At 33.9% G+C, this 21,314-nt stretch overlaps 1 protein-coding gene across 14 annotated transcripts; it reads right to left on the reverse strand.

Moving 5' to 3' along the window:
* Positions 1-1,521: 1,521 nt before the first annotated feature.
* Positions 1,522-19,444, reverse strand: LOC100243365 (putative lysine-specific demethylase JMJ16). Of its 14 annotated transcripts, none has more exons than XM_059742921.1 (15): positions 19,314-19,432; positions 18,766-18,836; positions 18,514-18,566; positions 14,786-14,965; positions 14,383-14,678; positions 13,975-14,049; positions 13,620-13,697; positions 12,929-13,474; positions 12,612-12,836; positions 10,694-10,855; positions 8,442-8,810; positions 6,361-7,810; positions 6,149-6,252; positions 3,883-4,080; positions 1,522-2,151 (listed from the first exon to the last, which is right to left on the reverse strand). In XM_059742921.1, exons 5-15 carry the CDS (start codon positions 14,671-14,673, stop codon positions 1,834-1,836), a joined length of 3,816 nt encoding a protein of 1,271 aa, XP_059598904.1. In that variant the 5' UTR covers positions 14,674-14,678; positions 14,786-14,965; positions 18,514-18,566; positions 18,766-18,836; positions 19,314-19,432; the 3' UTR covers positions 1,522-1,833. The 14 variants fall into 14 exon arrangements, with proteins under 14 accessions (XP_059598904.1, XP_059598903.1, XP_059598899.1 ...); XM_059742920.1 differs by having other exon boundaries at positions 18,726-18,836; XM_059742916.1 differs by lacking the exon at positions 19,314-19,432 and adding an exon at positions 19,041-19,190.
* Positions 19,445-21,314: the final 1,870 nt, after the last annotated feature.

Here is a 21,314-nt window from a genome sequence, read left to right on the forward strand (position 1 = left end):
GAAAGTAGCACATCAAGACATCATTTTGGAGCACATTTCGACTTCTATTCAGCCTGCAGATATTTTCACCAAAGGTCATACGGTTGATAGATTTTGTTTCCTTCGTGACAAACTGGCTATCTACGATCTTCCTGCCAGTTTGCGGGGGAATGTTAGTGATAAGGATAATGATCCGAGTTTATCTCCAATGTGATAACGATAATAATCTGAGTTTATCTCCACTAGCTCTATCCTATATTTGAATGATTGTAATCTATGTTTAGATGTTTATCTCTTGTAACAACCTTTGATTTTCTGAGTTTTTGATCTGATCCAAATGTAATTCCTCTCTTATAAATATATGTATATACTCTGTATCTGGTAAGCTTTTCCAGAACAGTTTTGGTTTCTTTCACCGATCACTGTTAGTTAAGAAAGGGTGGTCTTACTATAATAAGGTGGGCAATGGGATAATAGTGTAATCTTAAAAAACCAAAATACTAAGAGTGTAATTGTGGTAGCTTTAAGGAGAGTTGTAATTTTCTCTTTCAAAATTCTTTTTCTCCAATAGAAATGCATGTCTAGGTTGTTGGGATGTCAATAAAAACATTCATCAGAACCATACTGTTTTATAAAAAAACAGTTTTCTATTCTTAAAAGGGGAAAACAATTTTTTATTTTTAAAAGTGGAAAGCCATTTTCTAGACTCGAAAATAATTTTAATAATTTCTTTATATATATATAAAATAAAATAAAAAAAGTAGTTTTCATAACATACTTCAACTATTTTTATTTATTTTTAAGGAATTGTTTCAAAAAAATAATTAAATAAAATATGGAGAATAATCCAAATTAAAGTATTACAATGAAAAGGTAGTTTTAAGTTGAAATGTTTCAATTTATTTATTTTTTTGGTATTTTTTAAAAATAACATTTATCTTTGGTATTTTATTTTTAATCATTTTTCATATTTATACAAGTATTATTTAGAACAAATTTTAAAAAAAAACATGTGAAAATAATTAAAATACTTTTTAAAAAAATCATAGTTTTAAAACAATTATCAAAACTTATCAAGTATACAGGTGGCTCGAACACATGACCTTCCATTATCAAACTATTCTGATACTATGTTCAACTATCAATTTTTCAAAAAACTTAGGTTTACAAGATTTAGATTCAATATGAATCTGATGCTACTTAATACAATGAACATTAACCAAACATTTTCATGTTTTTTGTCCTCAAAAAACAAAAATTTATTCTTCAAAACAACCTCTCATTTTTTTTTTATCTTTATATTTTTTTCTTATTCCTAAATATTCATAAATTTGTACACAGCAGGAATAAGAAAAAATCCAACACCTACACCCATGTCGTGTGGTGTGGGAAAGCAGAGTAGAGTGGAGCGTGGACATCAAAGGCAACACAACAACACTCATCCTAAAGCTGCTAGCTGTATATGACAAATAGAAATTGAGAAGCATAGAGACATGCAAGTAGAAAGTTCAAATGTTAACATAGAAAAAAAAAAGATACATGTTTTAGTGAATGCTGTATTATTGTCAAAAATAAGGTCAATCAGTATCATCCACCTGTATAACCCATTTCATTTCATGTTATTAACGCTTAAGCAACACTAAACCTCATACAAGTTGAATGAACAAAAAAATCGGTAGATGTGGTATTGCATCATTTTGTTACCCCCACTCTCTTTTGCTCTAAGAATGTGGATACCATACCCACTAACTAAAACAGGGGCATCCACTGGATTCACTTTCCAGCTTCTTCACTTCACTGCCATCAACTTCCAAATTTACCAGGTTGAAGAATTTACAGATTACTCACTGCCATTCACCTAGGCCGCTTGTGAATCTCTTCACTCAGAAGCCGAGTCACCAGCCCACCATCACCAGTTGGCCTACTGTTGTCATTTAAAATGCTATACAGTGAGTGTAATTCTTCAGGGTTTGCTTTCATGAATAGGCCCCTCAGTATTGTGTCAACTCCAACCGGAAACGGATGGTTACTCTGGCCATACTGATAATTTTGTTCCTCAGGCATCCGATGGAGGTTTCCAACACTACCTTCTAATTGAGAATGTTGTGCAATCAAGGGACGAGAGTTCCAGTACTCTGTACAGACTCGATTTCGGTCCATTGCCTCTACAGCCTGTTTTAAGTCACAAAAAGGAAAATATAATATATTTCACGTAATCTAAGTCTGCTTTGAACATAAAAAGAGAAAAAGAATAGTTGACAGTCACCAACAATCAAACTTTCAAAGTTTTGCAATTGATAAGACAAATGACAGCTGATGTTCAACGCATACAGTGAAACTTTGATGATGCCCAATCACAGCTCGGGTCAACTTGCCTTTTTGGTAAACAGAAGCCAAGCACATAAAGCAACAAATGAACAAGCTTCAAGGGAGCAAGAAATTTTTATTTTTTTCTTTTCTTTTTTTTTTTTTGTAAGGGAGCAAGAAATTTATGTCCCTGATAATTGAATGAAAGGCCTAGATTATCAAAGATGCTGCAATTTGTGTTCTCAAAATTACAAAACAGAAAGGTGTACAAACAATACAAGAAAAGAACAGTATTAGGAGTGCATATTTCATCTACTTCATATAACTTTTAACAAAATTCAAAAGGTTTTGGACAATTTTGATATTCATATTGCAGATGAACCTTTCAATATTATGGATTTGGACAAAACAGTAAATAGTTTTTTCAGCAACTTCAAGAATTTCCAGGACTGAGTGGGGAAGATGGTCCTCTCCTATCCATTTTTCAGATATCCTCTTCCATCACCATCTCCCACCATTTATGCATAGCTCTCTCATGTCAATGAAATGCAACTCACCAAGAGGCACATTTGGAGATTTAATGGAAGATCATAAGCCAATGGATGGCAGAGGATCCATCCCCTTTTGGAGGAACCAGAATTAACACAATCACAATTCACCAAAAACCAAGAAAAAAATTTAAGAACCTTTTAGAGAATGATTTGTAAAAGTTCCAGTTTCACAGATCAAGTGTAAGGGACAAAAATTAAAGTAAAAAATTTGCCAAAATCAAAATGAAAAGGGTATTAGGAAACCTAGTTTCTCTAATAGTTGAATGATTGGGAGTTGGATGGCGTCAGGCACTTCTCTCAAGATTGCAAAATTCAGAGAACAGAGATGAGGACGGTACAGCAGTTTGAATGGATACAAGGATGGAAGCTTCAGTCAGATCTATTCTTTGGTGGCGTTGGGAAGGTGAGTTTCTTTGGCAGTAGGCGTAATTTGGAATTCTTGGTTCTGATAAAAGTGGGGTTTTTCTGCTTGGGAAACAACTTTAAAGAATATTTTGCCATTGGACCAGTTACAAAGAAGAGGATGAACCCATAGATCACATTCTCCACCATTACGCTAAAGCAAGGTTTTTATGGTAGCTAGTTCTCTCTTTATTTGACATAGCATGCATGAGAGCAACTATTAGGTTGGCACAGGTCTTTTGTGGAGGAAAAGTGCAAGGGTTGCTCTTCTATACATTTATTTATTTTTACCTTTTTGGGACTATTTTGGAAAGAAAGAAACTGGAGATCCTTCAAAAATGAGGAGCAGATGAATCAAGCACTCAAATCCATGTTTCTTGGTACTCTTTTGATGTGAGTTAGGATGTTTATAGATGGGGTGTCGATGTCTGGTTAATTTTGTAGATTGGCAAGGAGCTAGCTGGGGAAGGGAGTTTTTCCCTTTTTTATTTCTGACTTTTGTCACCCTCTGTATAAAGCATGTGTATTTTGGTAGAGCCATTTTGGCTAGGCACCATTGATAAATTTTTTTGGCTTGCCTATCAGGAAAAGGGCACTAGAACTATGATGAGAACAATGGGATAAGATCCAACAGTAGGTTTACCTGCATGATTGTGGGTGAAGAAAAACCAAACATTTCTAGGCCATCAAGACTCCCGGGAGGCTGCAAAGGAGGAAGTGGCATTCTTCCCAACTTATGTTGCTTCGTGATCTCTTGATTGACTCTCTCTCTCACCATTTCCCAGCATCTGGCAGCAGAAACATGGACGAATACCTCACTTGGATAATGCTCCAAGGAAACCTGAAAGGCACCATAACATAAGGATTAAGTAATTAATTTTTTTTTTCTTTTCTCCAGAAGGTGATACATATATTACTATGATGGAGTTTGGAAGTCTATATTCATGTAAAATTCCAAATACAAAATTCAGACATGAATATAGATTATGTTTTTCAATCTTATATGTTTTTAAAACAAAAGATGAATATTTTTTTCATTATGTTTCCAATTTTCATAAATACTAAACATGTTTCATAGTTTAATTTTGATATTTGTTTTAAAAAAAAAAATATATATATATATATATATATATATATGTTTCAAAAATTAATAAAATAAAATTAATATATATATATATATATATAGCAATTTTTCAACAAAAAAAATTTGCTCAATTTTTGACAACTCTAATATTCACAATTCAGGCCCCAGTGTTATTTGTTGGGCAGAGAAAAATGTGATTCGAGTAGAAGGGGGAGATTTTTGCTGCATAGACGTACGTAGCTTTGACAGCAAGCACTGTCCATGCAGTTTAGCAATCGTATCCATGGTTATTAACTTGTAAAACATATTATGTATTATTTTTCTATTTTTCTATATTATGTATCACACCATAAGTTTTTTATATAGTGAAAATAAATAGAAACAATATGCATACATGTACATACATTTTGGAAGCATGAAGTATAGAGTAATTTATAACCAATTTCATGAAAGCTAGTAGGATTTACAGAGTTAAACTATATCATATCATATGAAAACATTGAACAATAGAATTTTGAAAACTTGATTTTAAAATATGAATTTAATGTGTATTTTTATCACAAAATCCACAAATAAAATTTTAAAATTTTTAGATCTAACTTTTAATTCCAAATTCTAACTAGGCATATGCACTTACATGTGTTGTTGATATATGTCTTTATGTGTCATACTTTTTATGTTCATCATCATTCCTTCCCCACCGCAAAAAATAAAAATAAAAATAAAAACCTGATGTATTACATAAAAATTTTTATTCACCAATCACCACAATTTTCAATGTCAACATTTAAAGCATTCAAATAAAAATTATTTAATATTCACTACAAAAATAAATTTACTTAACTTCTAATATGATCTTTGACAACAATAAAATAGCCTTTTATGCAAGATTATTTTCCCTCTCTCTCTCTCTCTTTTATGACTAATTGCTAACCTTTCTATACATTTAAACAATTGATTTAATAATTCTTTTAATAAAAAAATGAATTTGATTTTTCTTAAAAATTATGAAAAATAGTTGAAAGTATATGTATTGTTGTATCGTTGTATTACATATTATATCGTGTATCGCATATGCATAGTAAGATATACTTAAAATAAGATACAAATTGTGATACATATCGTGTATCATAAGTTTTTGACAAGCATGAAGAAATTTATGACACTTCTTTATCTTTATCAATGATAAAAAATGGGATCACTTCTTATGGACACGTCGAGAATTATTTTGTTCTAGTTCACAGCCTATTAGAAGTAGAAAGCGCTCCGGTGGGATCCTCAAAGACACAAAAAGATTGCAGTTAGTTTGATAATGATTGAATCATGGCTTCTTCAGCCTGAACCAAGGAACCCCTTAGATATGGTGCAAAATGGATATTGCTCTATTGTTGATTAGATATTTCTCTATGAAAAATAACAACTGGAGTTTGAAGAAGGGGAAGGAGGGTCATATGATATTAAGTCATCTCCAAAATAATGTAACATTTTCTTCTCTTAATTATGCACAAACTTTGGCAAAACTTCTGATGAGATCCAGACAGGGTATAAACTAACATTTAGATGTTGATTGATTGCAACTGAAAGTTGTATGAAGACCTGGAAAAAGGGTTTGCCCCTATTTTAAATATCATATATATAGAATAGGGGCAAACCCTTTTTCCGGATCTTCGTCAACGTTCACTGGAAATCAACTCATTTGCATGGGACATGAGAAAGAGAAGCAACATGATAATGGTTACCAATTTTTTCAAGAAGAAAAGAAAGAAATATAAAGGATGCAGCAGTGAGCTATTAATTGCAGACGAAGGTTTAAGATTTTAATTACCATAAACAGAGGTCCAGCTAATCCTGCATCCAGAATTTCTGAGACATAGTAAGACATATTTGTTGGATCCAAAACACTTATGTATTTAACCCGACTTCGAAACCCTGCATCAAACAAAATAAATAAGTACACGTGCATCCATTCTTTCATTTTGGGACAAAATCTATGCTTCCAAAACTATTATCTTTGTGGATAATTCACATGCAACATACCCTTGGGAAAAATTGCCTGCCTGTTGCACCACAACTTTCCAGAAATCACAACTCCAAATTCCAGAGGCTCAACTATGCAGTTGATCCTTCGCACAACCTTTGCAATGCGAGGTCCCTTCTGGCGGAAATATCTATCCAAATTGTTTTGACTGCAAGATGGGTTTCCTGCAATGGTTCTAGCATTGTCTATTAACTTTGGGCCAGCAGCAGGTCCTACCTTGTCATTGTTATCCTCACCATTAGGTTTTCCGCCAACATGTGGCAGCGGATGCTGAAGGTAACTTCCAGCATTTACCACATTAAAATCACTGTTCTCTCTTGTAGTCGACAAGTACAGAGCATTTCTGTCAGAATCTATACTAGTAGAACCTACATGAAAAGAACAGTTCAGTGGATTCGATCCAAGGAGCATTCCACCTTTTCCATGGTCTTCATCTTTTGCAAACATGGAGAAAGATGAACAATTCTTCATTTCACCATGAAGTAAGGAAATAGCATTTCTTTCACCCAATACTGCAGCATTAGTTGCGGGGGTGGTTAAAACTGAATCTTTAACATAATTACAGGTATTCACTTTAGCATCAGAATCTGTTAGCCTCTCAAAAAATTCTGAATGCTTAGCAAAAGGAGTTTCTTTAGCAATATCTAGAACTGGCTTCTTCAGCTCCTCACCCTCATCGTCACTGAGAAGTATAACATTACCATGCCCTGGAAACGTATTCCTCTCCAATTCAGATTTCACTGAAGCCAAGTTTTCAGTATTATACATGTCTTCTTGAGAGGGATGACAAACTGGGGTTCCTAAACTAGGAGCTGAAAGTACAGATTCTTCCTTCGTGAACTGAAACCTCTGATTTCCCATTCGGTTTCTTGAACTGGGAACCTTCCTGCCTTCCAAATCCAATAAAGCTTTGGATGGCTTCTCCTTCTGTGGCAACAAGGTCTCACCAATGTTCCCTGTTGAATTAAGTGGGATACCAGTAGCATTTTCTGCCCCTCCTACCTTTTTTAAGGATGATACAGGTTTAGAATTCTGCTCATTCAGTACTGTTCCTTCCGAGGACTGAGATAATTTACCAATAAGCCCAGGAATTTGCAAATTGTCTTTGGAAATGTAAGAACTCAGGGCTAGACCAAGATCTAGTCTTGCCCATCTGTAAACTGCACTTAATTTTCCTTCCAAAGCTTCAACAAGGATATTTAATTCACTGATGTCATAACGAAAGAGGAAAAATTTGGTATTCCAAGCACAAGAACACAACTGCTTTGCATGATTTAGGCATGCATATCTATCTGGAGAACAGTGACAACCTGCTGCTGACAGATGCAAATCAAAGAGGCATACAATGCATTCCCTCTCGTTGATGGCATCAAAATTAGCCTCCATCTTCAATGCCCGTGAAGAACCGCAAAGATATTCCCTCCTCGTATGCTCTGTCTCAACACGTGCCTAAACAAGAAAAAATATATTTAAGAAGTCAAGAAAGCAACAAGAATTGGCACCAATCCCCAAAGTTGTACATGAAGTAAAAATAGGGATGAAGTTTATATTTTACTAAGCTCAAGGTGCCATAAGTCCCAAAATTGTACGACATTATAGTTATAATGCCATTGTATTGAATATATAATTTTGATTATAGATAACCCAACATTTGGGTTTGCCTTGTTTGATAAAAAAGATGTAGCATTTGAAATTTTGGGAATTATTCAGGACTGTGAATGATTTTTGAAATATTCCAAGTAACTTCATTAGATATCTAGTGTTTTTTTTTTTTTTTTTTTTTCTTTTTGATAGGTGAATTTTTTGTCCCCATTAGGACTTGAACCAGGAACCTCCCACAAACCCTCCCCCCATCCCTTTACCACTTGAGCCAAGCGTCAAGGGCAACTTCATTATCAAGTATTAACTTCATTAGATTTTAAGTGTTAATAGATTGTTGTCACTCTATTTCCTCCACATTATGCCCTTTCACAGAACCCCAGAAAAAGGAACAATTAAAAAAAAAAATTAAAAAAAAATGTGGATGTTATTGATTAGTCCAATGACCATCAAGACAAGAAATGATAGAGGTAAACCGTACCTTGAGCGTTTTTGCTAAGATTCCATCCTTTCCACAGACCTGTTTCCATCTTAAGTTATCCAAAGTATTCTTCTTCAATAAATTAAGTTCCCAATTAGCTCTCACCGCTTCCCTCGCTGCCCCAAGCAACAGTTTATCATGGGAAATGGATGTCTTCCGTCCCTGCTCACGATAAAGTTCTATGGCATTCTGTCCATGGGGCAACCAGTCAACAGGAGCTACATTTACAGCCTCAGCACAATTGAAGCCACAGTTGAACCCTGAATGGTAAGCTCGAGGAAAAGTCAGAACAAACTCTCCAGGATTCTGAACGCAACGATAGACAGGTACCCCCTCAAATTTCACAATGGAGGGCGAAAGTTGGGTGACCTGCACAAAATCATAAGTCAGGGCATGATTAGTATCATCAGTATCATCAGTATAATATTGCTCTCATCCTAGTATGGGCTCAGTCTCAAACAACTTCTTTAACATCCAAATTCTCTTCACAAACAGATGTTGGTTAAAATACACAACTTATTGATATGAATTTTTTTAGCCAGTTGACATTAACTCCTTGAAGTGGTCCATTAAGTAATTCTGATTCATATTGAATTATATTTCTCCATAATCATAAAGAAAATTTGCATGATTGTTAATATCTCCATTCTTGACAACAAACAAATCTAGGAATTAACCTTGTCACCTCTAAACAACTGCAGCAAAGAATTCAGTTACCACTGTACATCTGATCTTGTATGCCACTCAGACCTTTTGCTCTTTCGGGATATTCACATTTCTCAAAATAATAATAACGAAAAATAAAAACCACTCAAATACTCAATTAAGAAAATTTTCCATGAAAGGTAAACCAGCGAAAGTGGGAATATCTTTATAACACTCGAATTCCGATGAATAGGAATTTGCCTACAATTAGGCTGTAAGCAACCCACATCTCTAGTGCAAGGATTATCTTGTTTTTGAATCCCTGTTGCTACCCAACAGGCCTACATTCCATGATAACCATCATCACAGTGTTGCCACCATATTCACATTAAACTTTCCATGATTACCATCATTAAAGTGTTGCAACCATACATATTAAGCCACTGGATCAAGTTAAATCAAGCATAAGCACAAAAGAATGTTCAGACCACTCAACCATGCTCAATCAAGGCCATGGTACAAAAGAACATTTCAGGAAGCATAATATTAAGGAATTTCACCATCTTTAACAAAAGAAGATGATAAAACTCTCTCATACTCTCCTTTACTTTTTCCAATAAACATTTCCTATTAAAAAATGAACTCTCCATAAAATTTCTTTAGTCAAAGAAACCAAGATCCAGCTTTTACATTTGATGCCCAAGTTATAGGCTCTATAAAACCCTTAAAAATCTTTTAAAATTAATCCAACCCACATAGTAACCTATAAACTCTCACCATTAAGAACTAAATTAGAAAATAATTTTATTTCAGAAAAATGAAAATTACAAAATAAAGATAAAATCTCTCAACTATCTAGATGCAGGAAGTTTTTGTTGAGGAATATTGACCTTCTGTCAGAAACTAAGATGAAGCTTCACAATCTTTTGAAAATTAAAGAATAAACAGCAATTTTTGCTTTGAAATGTTTTCAAAAGATGTCAAAAAAAAAACAAAAAGTAGTGAAATCTGCTTTGGACTTTATCTGGCTGCATAACTTATGTCTTAAAAACAGCTGCATAAGTGAACTATGCTACAATAGCAAAGAACTATGATACCCGGATCCTTCAATTTCACTCGACATACCAGTGTCAACACAAGACAAGGGTATGGGTATGGGTATGGGATCCTTCTCAGACACTCCTATTTCACTTTGTATATGATGGTTTGATCTTTTCATTGATATCCTTTTATTCTTTCAACTTCCCTAATAAGAATTACACTAGAGAAAAAGTTAGCTGAAAAGTGAATTTTTGTAAGAATATTTAGACATAAGAAAATAATAATAATAATAATAAAATAAAATAAAAAGAGGATTAGAGGGAAAAAAATGATAGCTTTTAAAAAAGATATCTTCACTATCAATTTATTTTTTATTTAATTTTTCTTTTATTTATGTTGCATCTCAGTACCCATGCTCATTTTTTGGATTCTTTTAAGTCGAGTCCTGATGTCCTAAAATTTGAGCTTGAAGGATTAGACACCTTGACACATACCTGCATACCCAAACCCATGTAACATAGGCAAAGTACATCAAACATCTTTGGTTGCACACAACAGTAACTCACCAGCTTATGAAGTAAATCAGGTTGTTCCTCAAATAGATCCGGTAAACGCTTTCGCATAGCAGCCTCCAATTTAAGGGCATCTTGCCCTGGGACACCATACCAAATTTTTGGAGCACCCCAGTGCATGTAGTTCAACGAATATAAGTGATGATCTTCAACATGCTGTTCTCAAAAATAAATTTGAAAAAATAAATAAATAAACAAATAAACAAATAAACAAAAGAATCAGCATAATCAACATCTAAAAGTGTCATTAAATACTACAACATATTGCATGATGAGTCTCCTATTTCTGTTCCTTCAAGCTATGTTTGGTTCCTAGAAAGTACTGAGGAAACGAAAAAAAAAAGCCAAGGATATGTTTGGTTCCTAGAAAATTTAAGGAAAAATGAGAAGGAAAAAAATGAAGGAAAATTAAAAACACATTATTTTTATATGCTACTTCAAACACATTTTGCTTGTTTTGCCTCGCATAAGTTTCCAACCAATGTTAGTTATATTTGATTTTCTTTTGTATTTTTCATGGTAAAACCAAACATGAGAAAATCATTTTGCTTAACATTTTTTTTCTTTTCTATAGTACTTTCCTAGAACCAAACATAGCATAAGGAAAATCATTTTCTAATGTTTGGTTTACCATGGAAAATAAAAAAGAAAATAAAACAAATTAAATTTTATTAAAAACTTCAATGATTTAAAAATTGGACTGAACCACCTTATTAATTTTAAATCCATTTTTTATTTTCCTACACTTTTTCTTTTCTTCTATTTTTCCTCTCTATTTTCTTTTCTCACATTTTCCTTCAAATTTTCTCAGAACCAAATGTAGGCTTAAATTTTCACTCTTATTCTCTAGTTTTGTTTATTTCCATTGCTCAGATCTCTTTTAAATGTCTTCCTGCTCTCCTCTCATTAAATTTTCACCCTTACGCATTATGCATGTATCAACATATGTATGATATACAGATTTAGTGGAGCAATGTCTCCCAGTCATCATGCCTATCAGACATGGCATATTGGTTTAAACACCATATCAGCTGATTACAATTAATAGCCAGACAACATTTGTAACACCACCCTAAACTATTTTTATCCAGCAATAGAAAGCATCTTACAGAATAAAAGGAAACTTTGATAACAACACTATTTGGGAGAAATAAAAATCAATTTTTGTTAATGATTTTTTCAACTGAACTCTTATTTATCCAAAAAAAAAAATGATTCTTTTCAACTGAAACATGGTGAGAAAACCACTCATGGTGAAGATAAGTTTTTTCTATATTAGTTATTTAAATTTACAAGATAATATCAATGTTTCTACAATGGGAACTTTTGTCATATTTTATCAAACGATATATACATTTCAGTTAAAATATGTATTTTTTTCCAATATTTCTTATGTTCACAAGTCTTTTCTTTTCTTTTCATTTTTTTCTTTTTTATAAACCATTTTTTGGGTATCATAGTGTACCCAAAAATACTACAACAAAAACATTACTCACTACCATGATTTTACAAATCAAATGCTTACAGCATAAAATGCCATTTAATGCAATGTTGATAATAAAAAATTTAAACTCATGAACCTAGAACCTAGAAGTTTGAAGGCTAATTACTACTAAACAAATATAACACTTTGCATAATGAAATGACTTTTCCTTGATTCTCAAATATTCTGTATCTTCTTAATTGCTGTATGTATTTATTGATTCTAAAAAAGGTGCATTCGTGAAGTCAGTCTCCATGCCCCAGTCAAAATGCACATACAACTGCACACATACATGAACATTTCTAAGTATAGATCTATATTATATATGTCCACACATAATAAGTACATGATATCAGGGTCAACTGAAAGAGCGGTATTGAAGGAACAAAAAATTTATTCCATCTAAGTGAAAGCAGAATTATGCCTTACCCAACAGAACGAGGAAAAGCACATTCCTATATACAACCATGGTACCAATACTCCAGATATATCACCACTTTCAAAAGCGAGAACAGAGCCAGGTAGCCTAGGAAAGTTATTCAAGTTCCAGCCTGACTTTGTATATCGTTCATCTGAGGTAGAACCAACAGGATTAGAAACTTTGGGAAACCCACTGCCAAAATCCCCAGTTTCCAGGTCAGCCCCATAAAGCACCTATAGAGTAGAACAACAATAAGCATTAGGGTGGATGTTTGGCACTGGTGCGGACACATCAAATAAAAAAACTCTTGATAGGTTTATCATACCTCAATTTCTTCAGTAGGTTTCTCTACAATCCGCCAATATTCACCCTCAATATTCTCCACTGATGGTTCCCGCAGCTCCTGAGATATAGTCATGTTACCTCTCAAATCAGTAGCATTTCCATTCTTGCTGAAGTACTGAGCCCTGAAATCATCTGCATATTTCTGAAATGCATCCAATGTAAACTCTGGACCAGGTTCAAACCCAAAAGTCTCCCCATCACATGATCCAACTTGACCAAGGCCCAAGACATCTGCAGTGCCCAAGACATCTTCAGTGCCAGGTCCAAAATCTATCCCTGTTCCCATACATCTTCGCCTTTTCCTCCTTGTTTGGTTTTGGACCCTCGGCATCTTTCTCATTGAATCCCGGTTCTGAAGTTTGTCCACCCTCTGTATTCTTGTAGCAAACTTAGAACCCTCCCAAATGTTTTTCTCCTTGAGAGGACAGGGAGGCTTCCAAGAGGATGGAGGAACAATTCGGCAAATTCCATATGGTTCTGCTCTTGATCGTATGCTTGCTATGTATTTTAAAGTGTCTTCAAACTCCTGTAAATGAGTTATAAACTTGCTTTCAGAAAAAAATTATAAATTTTGCCAATAGAAAAAACCCAAATGAGAAAATGAAAGAAACAAGAATAGAGGAAAATATTTTAAATTGGAAGCCTTGAATATTCCAAGTGACAATACAAACCTCTTCACTTGGGTAGAATACAGGAGCCTCCTCAAGATCAGGTCTACAAGCATCTTCTGGACACCATCTTGCAGTAACCTGTTCCAATATCAGATTCAGAAAATGAAAGGATGCAATAGGCTAAACAAGGATCTGAAGATAAAACACCGGATTAGGATTTCATCAGGTTCATCCTATGAAATCATCAGCCACCAGCCCGTAATCAATCACAGTACCATAGTGCATAACAAATGACCAGAGCCTGGTGATTGTAACAATTGTAAAGTTTAAAAAGGAATATGGAAGAGCAATGCCTTCTTGGATCAAACCAGGTAAAAATGCTAACTAAGAGAGATCATAAAGTTTACAAATCAACCTTCTGGCAGTGAATGCACTCTAAACATCCACGGATAACCCCTTTGGGAAGACAAGGCCGCCTGAAAGGAAGATTCTGCAAAAAGAAGTAGAACATAAGATACAAGAAATATAGCAGTCACCAATGGGAATACCAAATATATATGGTTAACTTCAAGAAATCAGAGAAATCAGAAGAAGAAGAAGAAGACCAAATTATATAGTAAACATCTAGAAATATGGTTCACATCCAGAACTCAGAGATCGATAAAATTGGAAAATAACAATAAAAATAATAATAGCAATTTAATGGTAGTAGTTATAGTGGAAAAAATAACATAAAATAGCTTGATGAAGGTACTTGAAAATTGAAAACAATAATACCACTGGTAGTAGTTAGTAATAACAAAATTACAAAGAAAACACTAACTTGGTTAAGATGTTCAGAATCAGACTCATCATCTGAACTATTATCAAATTGACCATAGTTTATCCATGGTCTACGCCTAAGGGACCTCGATATGTTTGCAGCATCACTAATGTCAAACTCAGTTTCCATCTTGATCGACTGTGATTCAGAACCACTCGTGGATGCCAAGCAAGGAGTCGTGATTTCATTGTCTTCTACCCGCTTCAAGGTGAAAGATGTTAGTGACTCAAACCCTGGTGGAACATCAAGATTCTCTTCCTTAACACAAGCTCTAATAAGTTCTGTCCCCATCAATGCTGTGAAACAAGGATAATGATGATGTCATCACAAATTTTCTTCAAATACAGGAGGAGACAATCTCAGTTAAAAGTTCAATAAGAAAATGAACTAATTTAGGGCTTACCAATCTAAATAAAAACTAAATGGAATTATAGAGACAAATAGAATTATGCAGCACTCTGTTCTTCAAAACTCTACTGCATCTGATAGGTGAACAGCCGATTGTGAAGCTGCAACAGCATTTGAAGTCTTCTAGAGAAGCTAATCCGATATCTCAGGTACCATTAAGCAGAGCTGAGAAAAACTGTCCACATAAATAGCAACAATAAAATGATATATAAGAAACAAGATACTAAAAGGAACATCCATATGCTCAATCACATCCAACAGGTTCATCATCATCTAAGTTTGGCATGATAATGTGCATGCATGTAGCTATATGACATTTTTCAGATGGCTCATGGTCACCACACTGAAATAATGGGAAGCTTCAACTATTAGATAATTGACCAACAATGAATACCAAGCTAAACCAAACCACCCCCCCACCAACACCAAAAAAAACAAAAAATCTCAAAGCATTAAAAAAATAATTAATAAAAAATAGAGCTCATAGGCAGCCTTGTCTAGGCTTGCCCATCAACTCAATAAATAGCGGAAATAAATATCAAAGAGGTTGACCTCACAACCTCCAATAATCAAGATTCTAACTGCAAATTGGCCTGAACGCTAAATCTGATAGTTAATGGAACCATCAAACTAATCTTGGGCTAAAGTCCAAACAGCCTTGATCCTAATGATAACCATCCTTTTACGCGGTATCACATAAACTGCCTCAATTTCTGAAACAAAGATACTCAAAAGGGAAAATTTTTAGAAAGTCCTGATTTTGATGCATTACATTAATCTGCATGCCTCTCATTCCCTAACTGGTATTGTACCATATATGGCATCAGAAGCCATAACCTAGATTGATTTAAGTCATGGACGAATCAGCTGAATGAAAATGTAGCTGACATGATGTGGAAAGGGCCACCTCTAGTTTGGCTGGGTGTAGCTACAGAAGCCATGGAATCATCAGCATGCATAGGCGTATGTCATGATCCCAGATTCTTAAAATCTCCTGATTTCACACAATTAACAGTCTAAGGCCTTTAGCATATTGGTGGTTTATAACACAACCTTACAAATAATTTTCCAAAACAACTTTATGGCATATTCTTTATTAATATCTTGCCCTACTTATTAAACATTCAACCTGAAAGTTGACTGTTAGATGTGCATAGAGTCACAATTCAACTGCCAGTACAGAAAGTCAGAACATTAAATAAACACAAACCCCTTAAGGGGGAGTAAGACTTAGAAGTTTTACACTGGTTGTAACATTTATCCTAATCTGAATACAGCCATTGCATGGACAGAGGGACTCGGCACTGAATCCAACACCTGCAAAACCTCTGCAACACTCTTCCCTTCATCCCTCCACACTCTCCCAACCATGCATGCACGACCCTCACCTTCTTCCCTAACCTCTGAATCTCTGTGCCACTCTTTAGAGACCACCTCTGTGTTGTCTTTAGGAATCAAGAGCCTCAACTGGACTCACAGAGGGCCCAAAGCCCACTTTCCCAACCTGCTCCAACAGAAAGCTGCTGCCATTGTTTCCAGAGAGCACTTTCACCGCTGTTGGGTGCACAAAGGGACTCGGCACTAAACCAGACACCTGTAAAGCCTCTGCGACACTCTGCCCTTCATCCCTCCCCACTCTCCCAACCACACATGCACAACCCTCACCTTATTCCATCCCCTCCCTTTTTAGCTGATCAATTGTCAAAAAATTTCCCCCATACCACTTCTCAAGCAAAAAACCATATCTTTGTAGGCACTTAAGGGGTTCCAAACAATGTTGACAAGGAAAAACCCCTTTCAACCCTCACCAAGGAAGTATAAAGAGATTTAATTGAGAAAATATCACTCTTGGTTTCCAATCAACACATCTGATCCTCACCATTGCTTCTAATTGGGACTCTACCAGACCCCCTCCCTTTTCTCTTCCCAAATCTCTACCACCCAAGCATCTTTAGAAACAGCTATAGAAAAACACTCTAGTAAAGCCCCTTTCAAATTCAAATCCCCACACCATTTATCTTTCCAAAATTTCATCCTTCTGTCATTCCCAATCTTTTTGTACTCCCTTCCACATTCCCACCCCATAACCATCCTGCAAAACCCTTGGGCTCCATCCCCCAACCTCTTCTCTAAACTTTCCTACAATGATTTGTTTCCAAAAAGACTAACTCTCATTAGAAAATCTCCAAATCCACTTGCCCTAAGGAATTACAACTCTAATGGCATTGTTGAGTCCTTCAACCCATCTCTTTTTCTTTTTCTTTTTTCTTTTAGATAGGTAACCTTTTTGGAGGGTACCCTACTTAGGAATCAAACCTAGAACCTTCCATATCCCCACCCCAAAACCTTGCCACTCGTGCCAGGCATCATGGGCAATAATTCTCTTGATAACTTAACCTGATCCATATCCTTTTCTGTTGAAAGCCAGAATTTCCTTGAAATACTCCCTTCTTTTTTACTTCAAAACCTTATTTCTTATCTACAACTTTGTTATCTAGCAACAAGCTTATTGAATCATTTCAGAAAGTTCACCCTAAAACCTACCTGAGATAAATAGAAAAAGAATGCCCCCAAACCTAAAACAACCCCACCAGCCTATTTAATTTCCAGCCTAGACATTTCTTTCAATACAAGCAGATTTAGTACATCAAACTATCTAAGGAACCTATAACCATTTTGCAATTTACTTGATCATGTTGTTGCTACATTAGGCACGTAGCATCTATGTCACACACCAACATCAGTAAGGATGCACCACATTTCCCCAACAAAATCCTCAGCCACAAATTCCAAATTTAAATACAAAAACAAGGGATTTGATGTTTCAATAGCTGAGATGCAACAAAAGTGACCTTCAGTGAGAGATTCCTGAATCCTGCATTATTAAAACAGCATCTAAATACCATGTAATAAATGGATGTAGCTCAGATCCTTAAAAACAAGATTCCAAGCTATATACACATGGATTCACAGCAGAGCACAACCAACTCATTGAAGTATATACTTCAACATCTTGATAAACCAGAGAATAAAACAACATGTACAATATACATGCAAATACACAAACTGATGCATTCAGGTTTGGAACACTGCAACAAGGTGTCAGAATCCAATGGTGTCCTTCCAATAACTAAATCTTGGGCTAAGCCTAGGATATAGCCAAGTTTCCAATCGGGTTTCAAGTAGTACTTAAAGAACCCTTAATCCATAGACAAGAATGGTATCTTTATAAGTAAAAGCAGCACACAAGTTGGTATTTCCACTGGCATCTCAAATGTTTTTTAAAATAGCTTAATTCATATCACTATTTTTTAGACAGCAAACAACTCAAGATCCAGAAGTTGTTGTATCTACAACCAATTGGTACATGATCCCTATAAATAACAACATTCTTTCATTTGAGGATATTAAACAGAGAAATTTAATTCCTAAAGCAAAAAAGATGGTCATCCTTGAAACCCACTTGTGATTCAAAACCACAAACCCTATGTACATCATATTGTGATGAAAAGCAACAATATTTTCATGTCAACAGCATCAACCAAATCCATCAATTGAACAACTCAAAGTGACAAATTTATCAGTATCATTGATCCAAGAAAACCTTTTAATCTCATAATTTCATCAACAAATTCATACAATCAGGGGAGGAAATATATAGAACAGATCAAGATCACACAATAACCAATATTAGAAAAGGAAAAAAAAAATTATTGGACTTACATAATCTTGATCCAAAGTTTCCATGGACCTAAAGAAGCTCAATACTCCATTATCTACATCCAGGTGTCAAAGAAACCACCAAAATTAAATTCCCCCAAAAACAAAAATAAAAACAACATAAAGCAGAAACCGTAAATGAGCTAAAATAAAATAAACTACAAATATATAAAAGGAAAAAAATATATATCAGATTCAACAGATCTAACCCTAACCAGATGGTCTAGAACAGGAAGTGGTCTGAAGGGTACTCACAAACCCAAAAAAGACGAATAAATCCCACTTCCCATTTAACCCAAAACCAGTTTCCACAATGACACTGGTACCTAAAAAATCATCAAGAAACCCACAACCAAATCAAACAACAAACACAACAAATTCATCAAAACAAAAAGGACCCAATTCACACAAGATGCGGATAAGGGTACATCGGATGAAATTTTCAATAAATTTTCCAAATAATTCAAAACCCTAACCTCAGAAAAACAAGAAAAACCAAAGCATATAGAAGAGAAGTAAAAAATCAAAACCTTTTAATTAAGGACTGGCTAATAATTCCTTACTATCAATTTCATTTTCTCTTTTTCCAGAAACCATTACCATCATGTGACAGCTATTAAAAAGATAGTTTAGATGGGTTTTCAGCACAAATTTCTTTTGGAAGGGTAAATAAGGGAAAAAAATCTTACGAACGGATGGGTAAAGATTAATAAATTACAAATAAATGGAGATTTAAATTTATTTTATTTTGGGAAGAGAAGTTGAAAGGGCCCGAGAAATTGAGGAGATTTTGGAATTGTTACCTGGGGGTGGTGGTTTCCTTGTTTTTCTTTCCCCTTACTTGGCGTGAGGAGATAGGAAGACTTTTTGTTGCGATTCCCCCACCCCCTCCAGGCTCGGCTCCCACAAGGACAAATTCTGTGGGCATCTCTTTAGTTCAAGCAATTTGGGTAGTTTATATATGCCTCCCCTCACTTTCTCCAAAATTACTATCACCCCCAACTAGTTAGGTATATTATATTTATACCAGGTGGGTCCCGCAAATCGATTGTTAGGTAACAAAATTAATTTTATAGAGTTATTTCATAATTTATAAAAGAAATAAAGCAATATTTTTAAAATATAATTTATCAAATACTCAAGATCTATTTAGTAAGTGCTTTCAAAAATTATTTTCAATTAGTTATTTCATAATTTATAAAAAAAATAAAGAAATTTTTTTAAAAATAATTTATGAAATACTAGGGCATGTGTGAGAATTGTTTTCGAAAACAATTCTAAAAAATTGTTTTTAGAAATTATTTTTAATATTTTATAAAATAAAAATCTATTTGGAAACCTAAAATATTTTTATCTTATTTTAAATATATTTTAAAAATAAGTTTTATGACTAATGTTTTATTTTTAATCAATTTAAATGTTTATATAATTATTTTTTAAAACATACCACAAAAAATAAGTGAAAACAACAAAAACACAAAATAACTAAAAGAGGCTTTTTGAAAACACCCTTTTTGTTGTTCTTGAAAACAAAACAAAAAAAAATAGTTTTTAATTCTCAAACTAGTGTTCTATATTTTTTTTGTTCTAAAAAACAAAAAATTGTTTTAAAAAATAATTGTCAAGCAATCCTTATGTTCTTGAAATTTTTTAAAAAAAAATTAAAATTAATATAATAGTTAAAATTTATTACATTATGGTCGTAACCGAATTCTAAGTGGTAGTTATTCTTATAATGATTTTGGATATTATATTTATTTCTTCTATTTATGGTGGGACCTATATATAAATTATTATTTATTTTTTAAATAAATAATTTAACACAATAAAAAATTATAAGACCACAAAATTACGAATTACAATGAATTTAATAATACTTCCATTATATTTAATACTTAAGAGCTAATTAAATGACTCATCACTCTCAATCAATGAGTTGTCGATGATAGCTAATTAAATCTAAAGGTAGAGTTTGATTTTTATAAATAAAAAAAATAAAAAATAAAAAGATGGGGATAAAACTTTTGGATTATGTTTGATTGTAGAAAAATATTAGAAAAATAAAATAAATGTTAACGAAAATGATATAATTGTGAAAAATATAAAAGAATATTAAATACAAATAACGAATTAGAAATTCATATATTTTAAAATTATTTAATTTCAATGTAGAAGAGGAAAAATAAGTGTAGACTTCCTTTTGCATACCAAATCCTATTTGTTTATTATTATTATTATTATTGTTTTATTTAATAACACCAAAGGGTATTTCATATCACCTTGGGAGGAGCTGAACATTTTGGAGGAGTGGGGGACGACTTGTATGAACGAGCTCCATAGGACATATGGCCACCTTGCCATGGTGGTGGTTGAGGATGGGGACTTGTTGAAGGGTGAGTAATGGAGTTGTTAGAAGCTTGCAAGAAAAGATAAGAGAAGCTGATAAAAAGAAAAAAAAAAAAAAAAAAACAGAGCAAGCAGCAGAGGAGGAGGGTTGTCCATGTGTGATGGATTTTCGGAGGTTTTGAGAGAGAGAGGGAGCTATAGGAAGAAAAACGAACTAGAGAAAAAATTCGAGAAGAAACTGAGGGAGAAGAATGGAGCATTCTCAAGTATGATGTTGTAAACTCCCTGTTTTTTTCTTTATCAATTTATAATTCCATTTTTTTTCTTTTTTTCTTTTTTTTTGTTATTTCTAGTTACTATTTCTTTGGTTTGGATGTGGGGGGCTGGTGATTTATATGTCTTCAGCTGAGGCCTGAATTATCAATGGGCTTTGATATTGTTGATTCATGTTTTGTTCA

The sequence above is a fragment of the Vitis vinifera genome, chromosome 14, assembly GCF_030704535.1.
Source record: "Vitis vinifera cultivar Pinot Noir 40024 chromosome 14, ASM3070453v1".
Lineage (NCBI taxonomy): Eukaryota > Viridiplantae > Streptophyta > Magnoliopsida > Vitales > Vitaceae > Vitis > Vitis vinifera.

What these genes read in the sequence shown, in the direction of transcription:
- LOC100243365 (XM_010661921.3), bottom strand. Translation starts at nt 14,673, where the DNA reads ATGGGGACAGAACTTATTAGAGCTTGTGTTAAGGAAGAGAATCTTGAT. An exon ending in AACCTACTGAAGAAATTGAG is followed by an intron (nt 12,837 to 12,928) that starts GTATGATAAACC and finishes TCTACTCTATAG; the next exon opens with GTGCTTTATGGGGCTGACCT. An exon ending in CTGATTTACTTCATAAGCTG is followed by an intron (nt 8,811 to 10,693) that starts GTGAGTTACTGT and finishes GATTTTGTGCAG; the next exon opens with GTCACCCAACTTTCGCCCTC.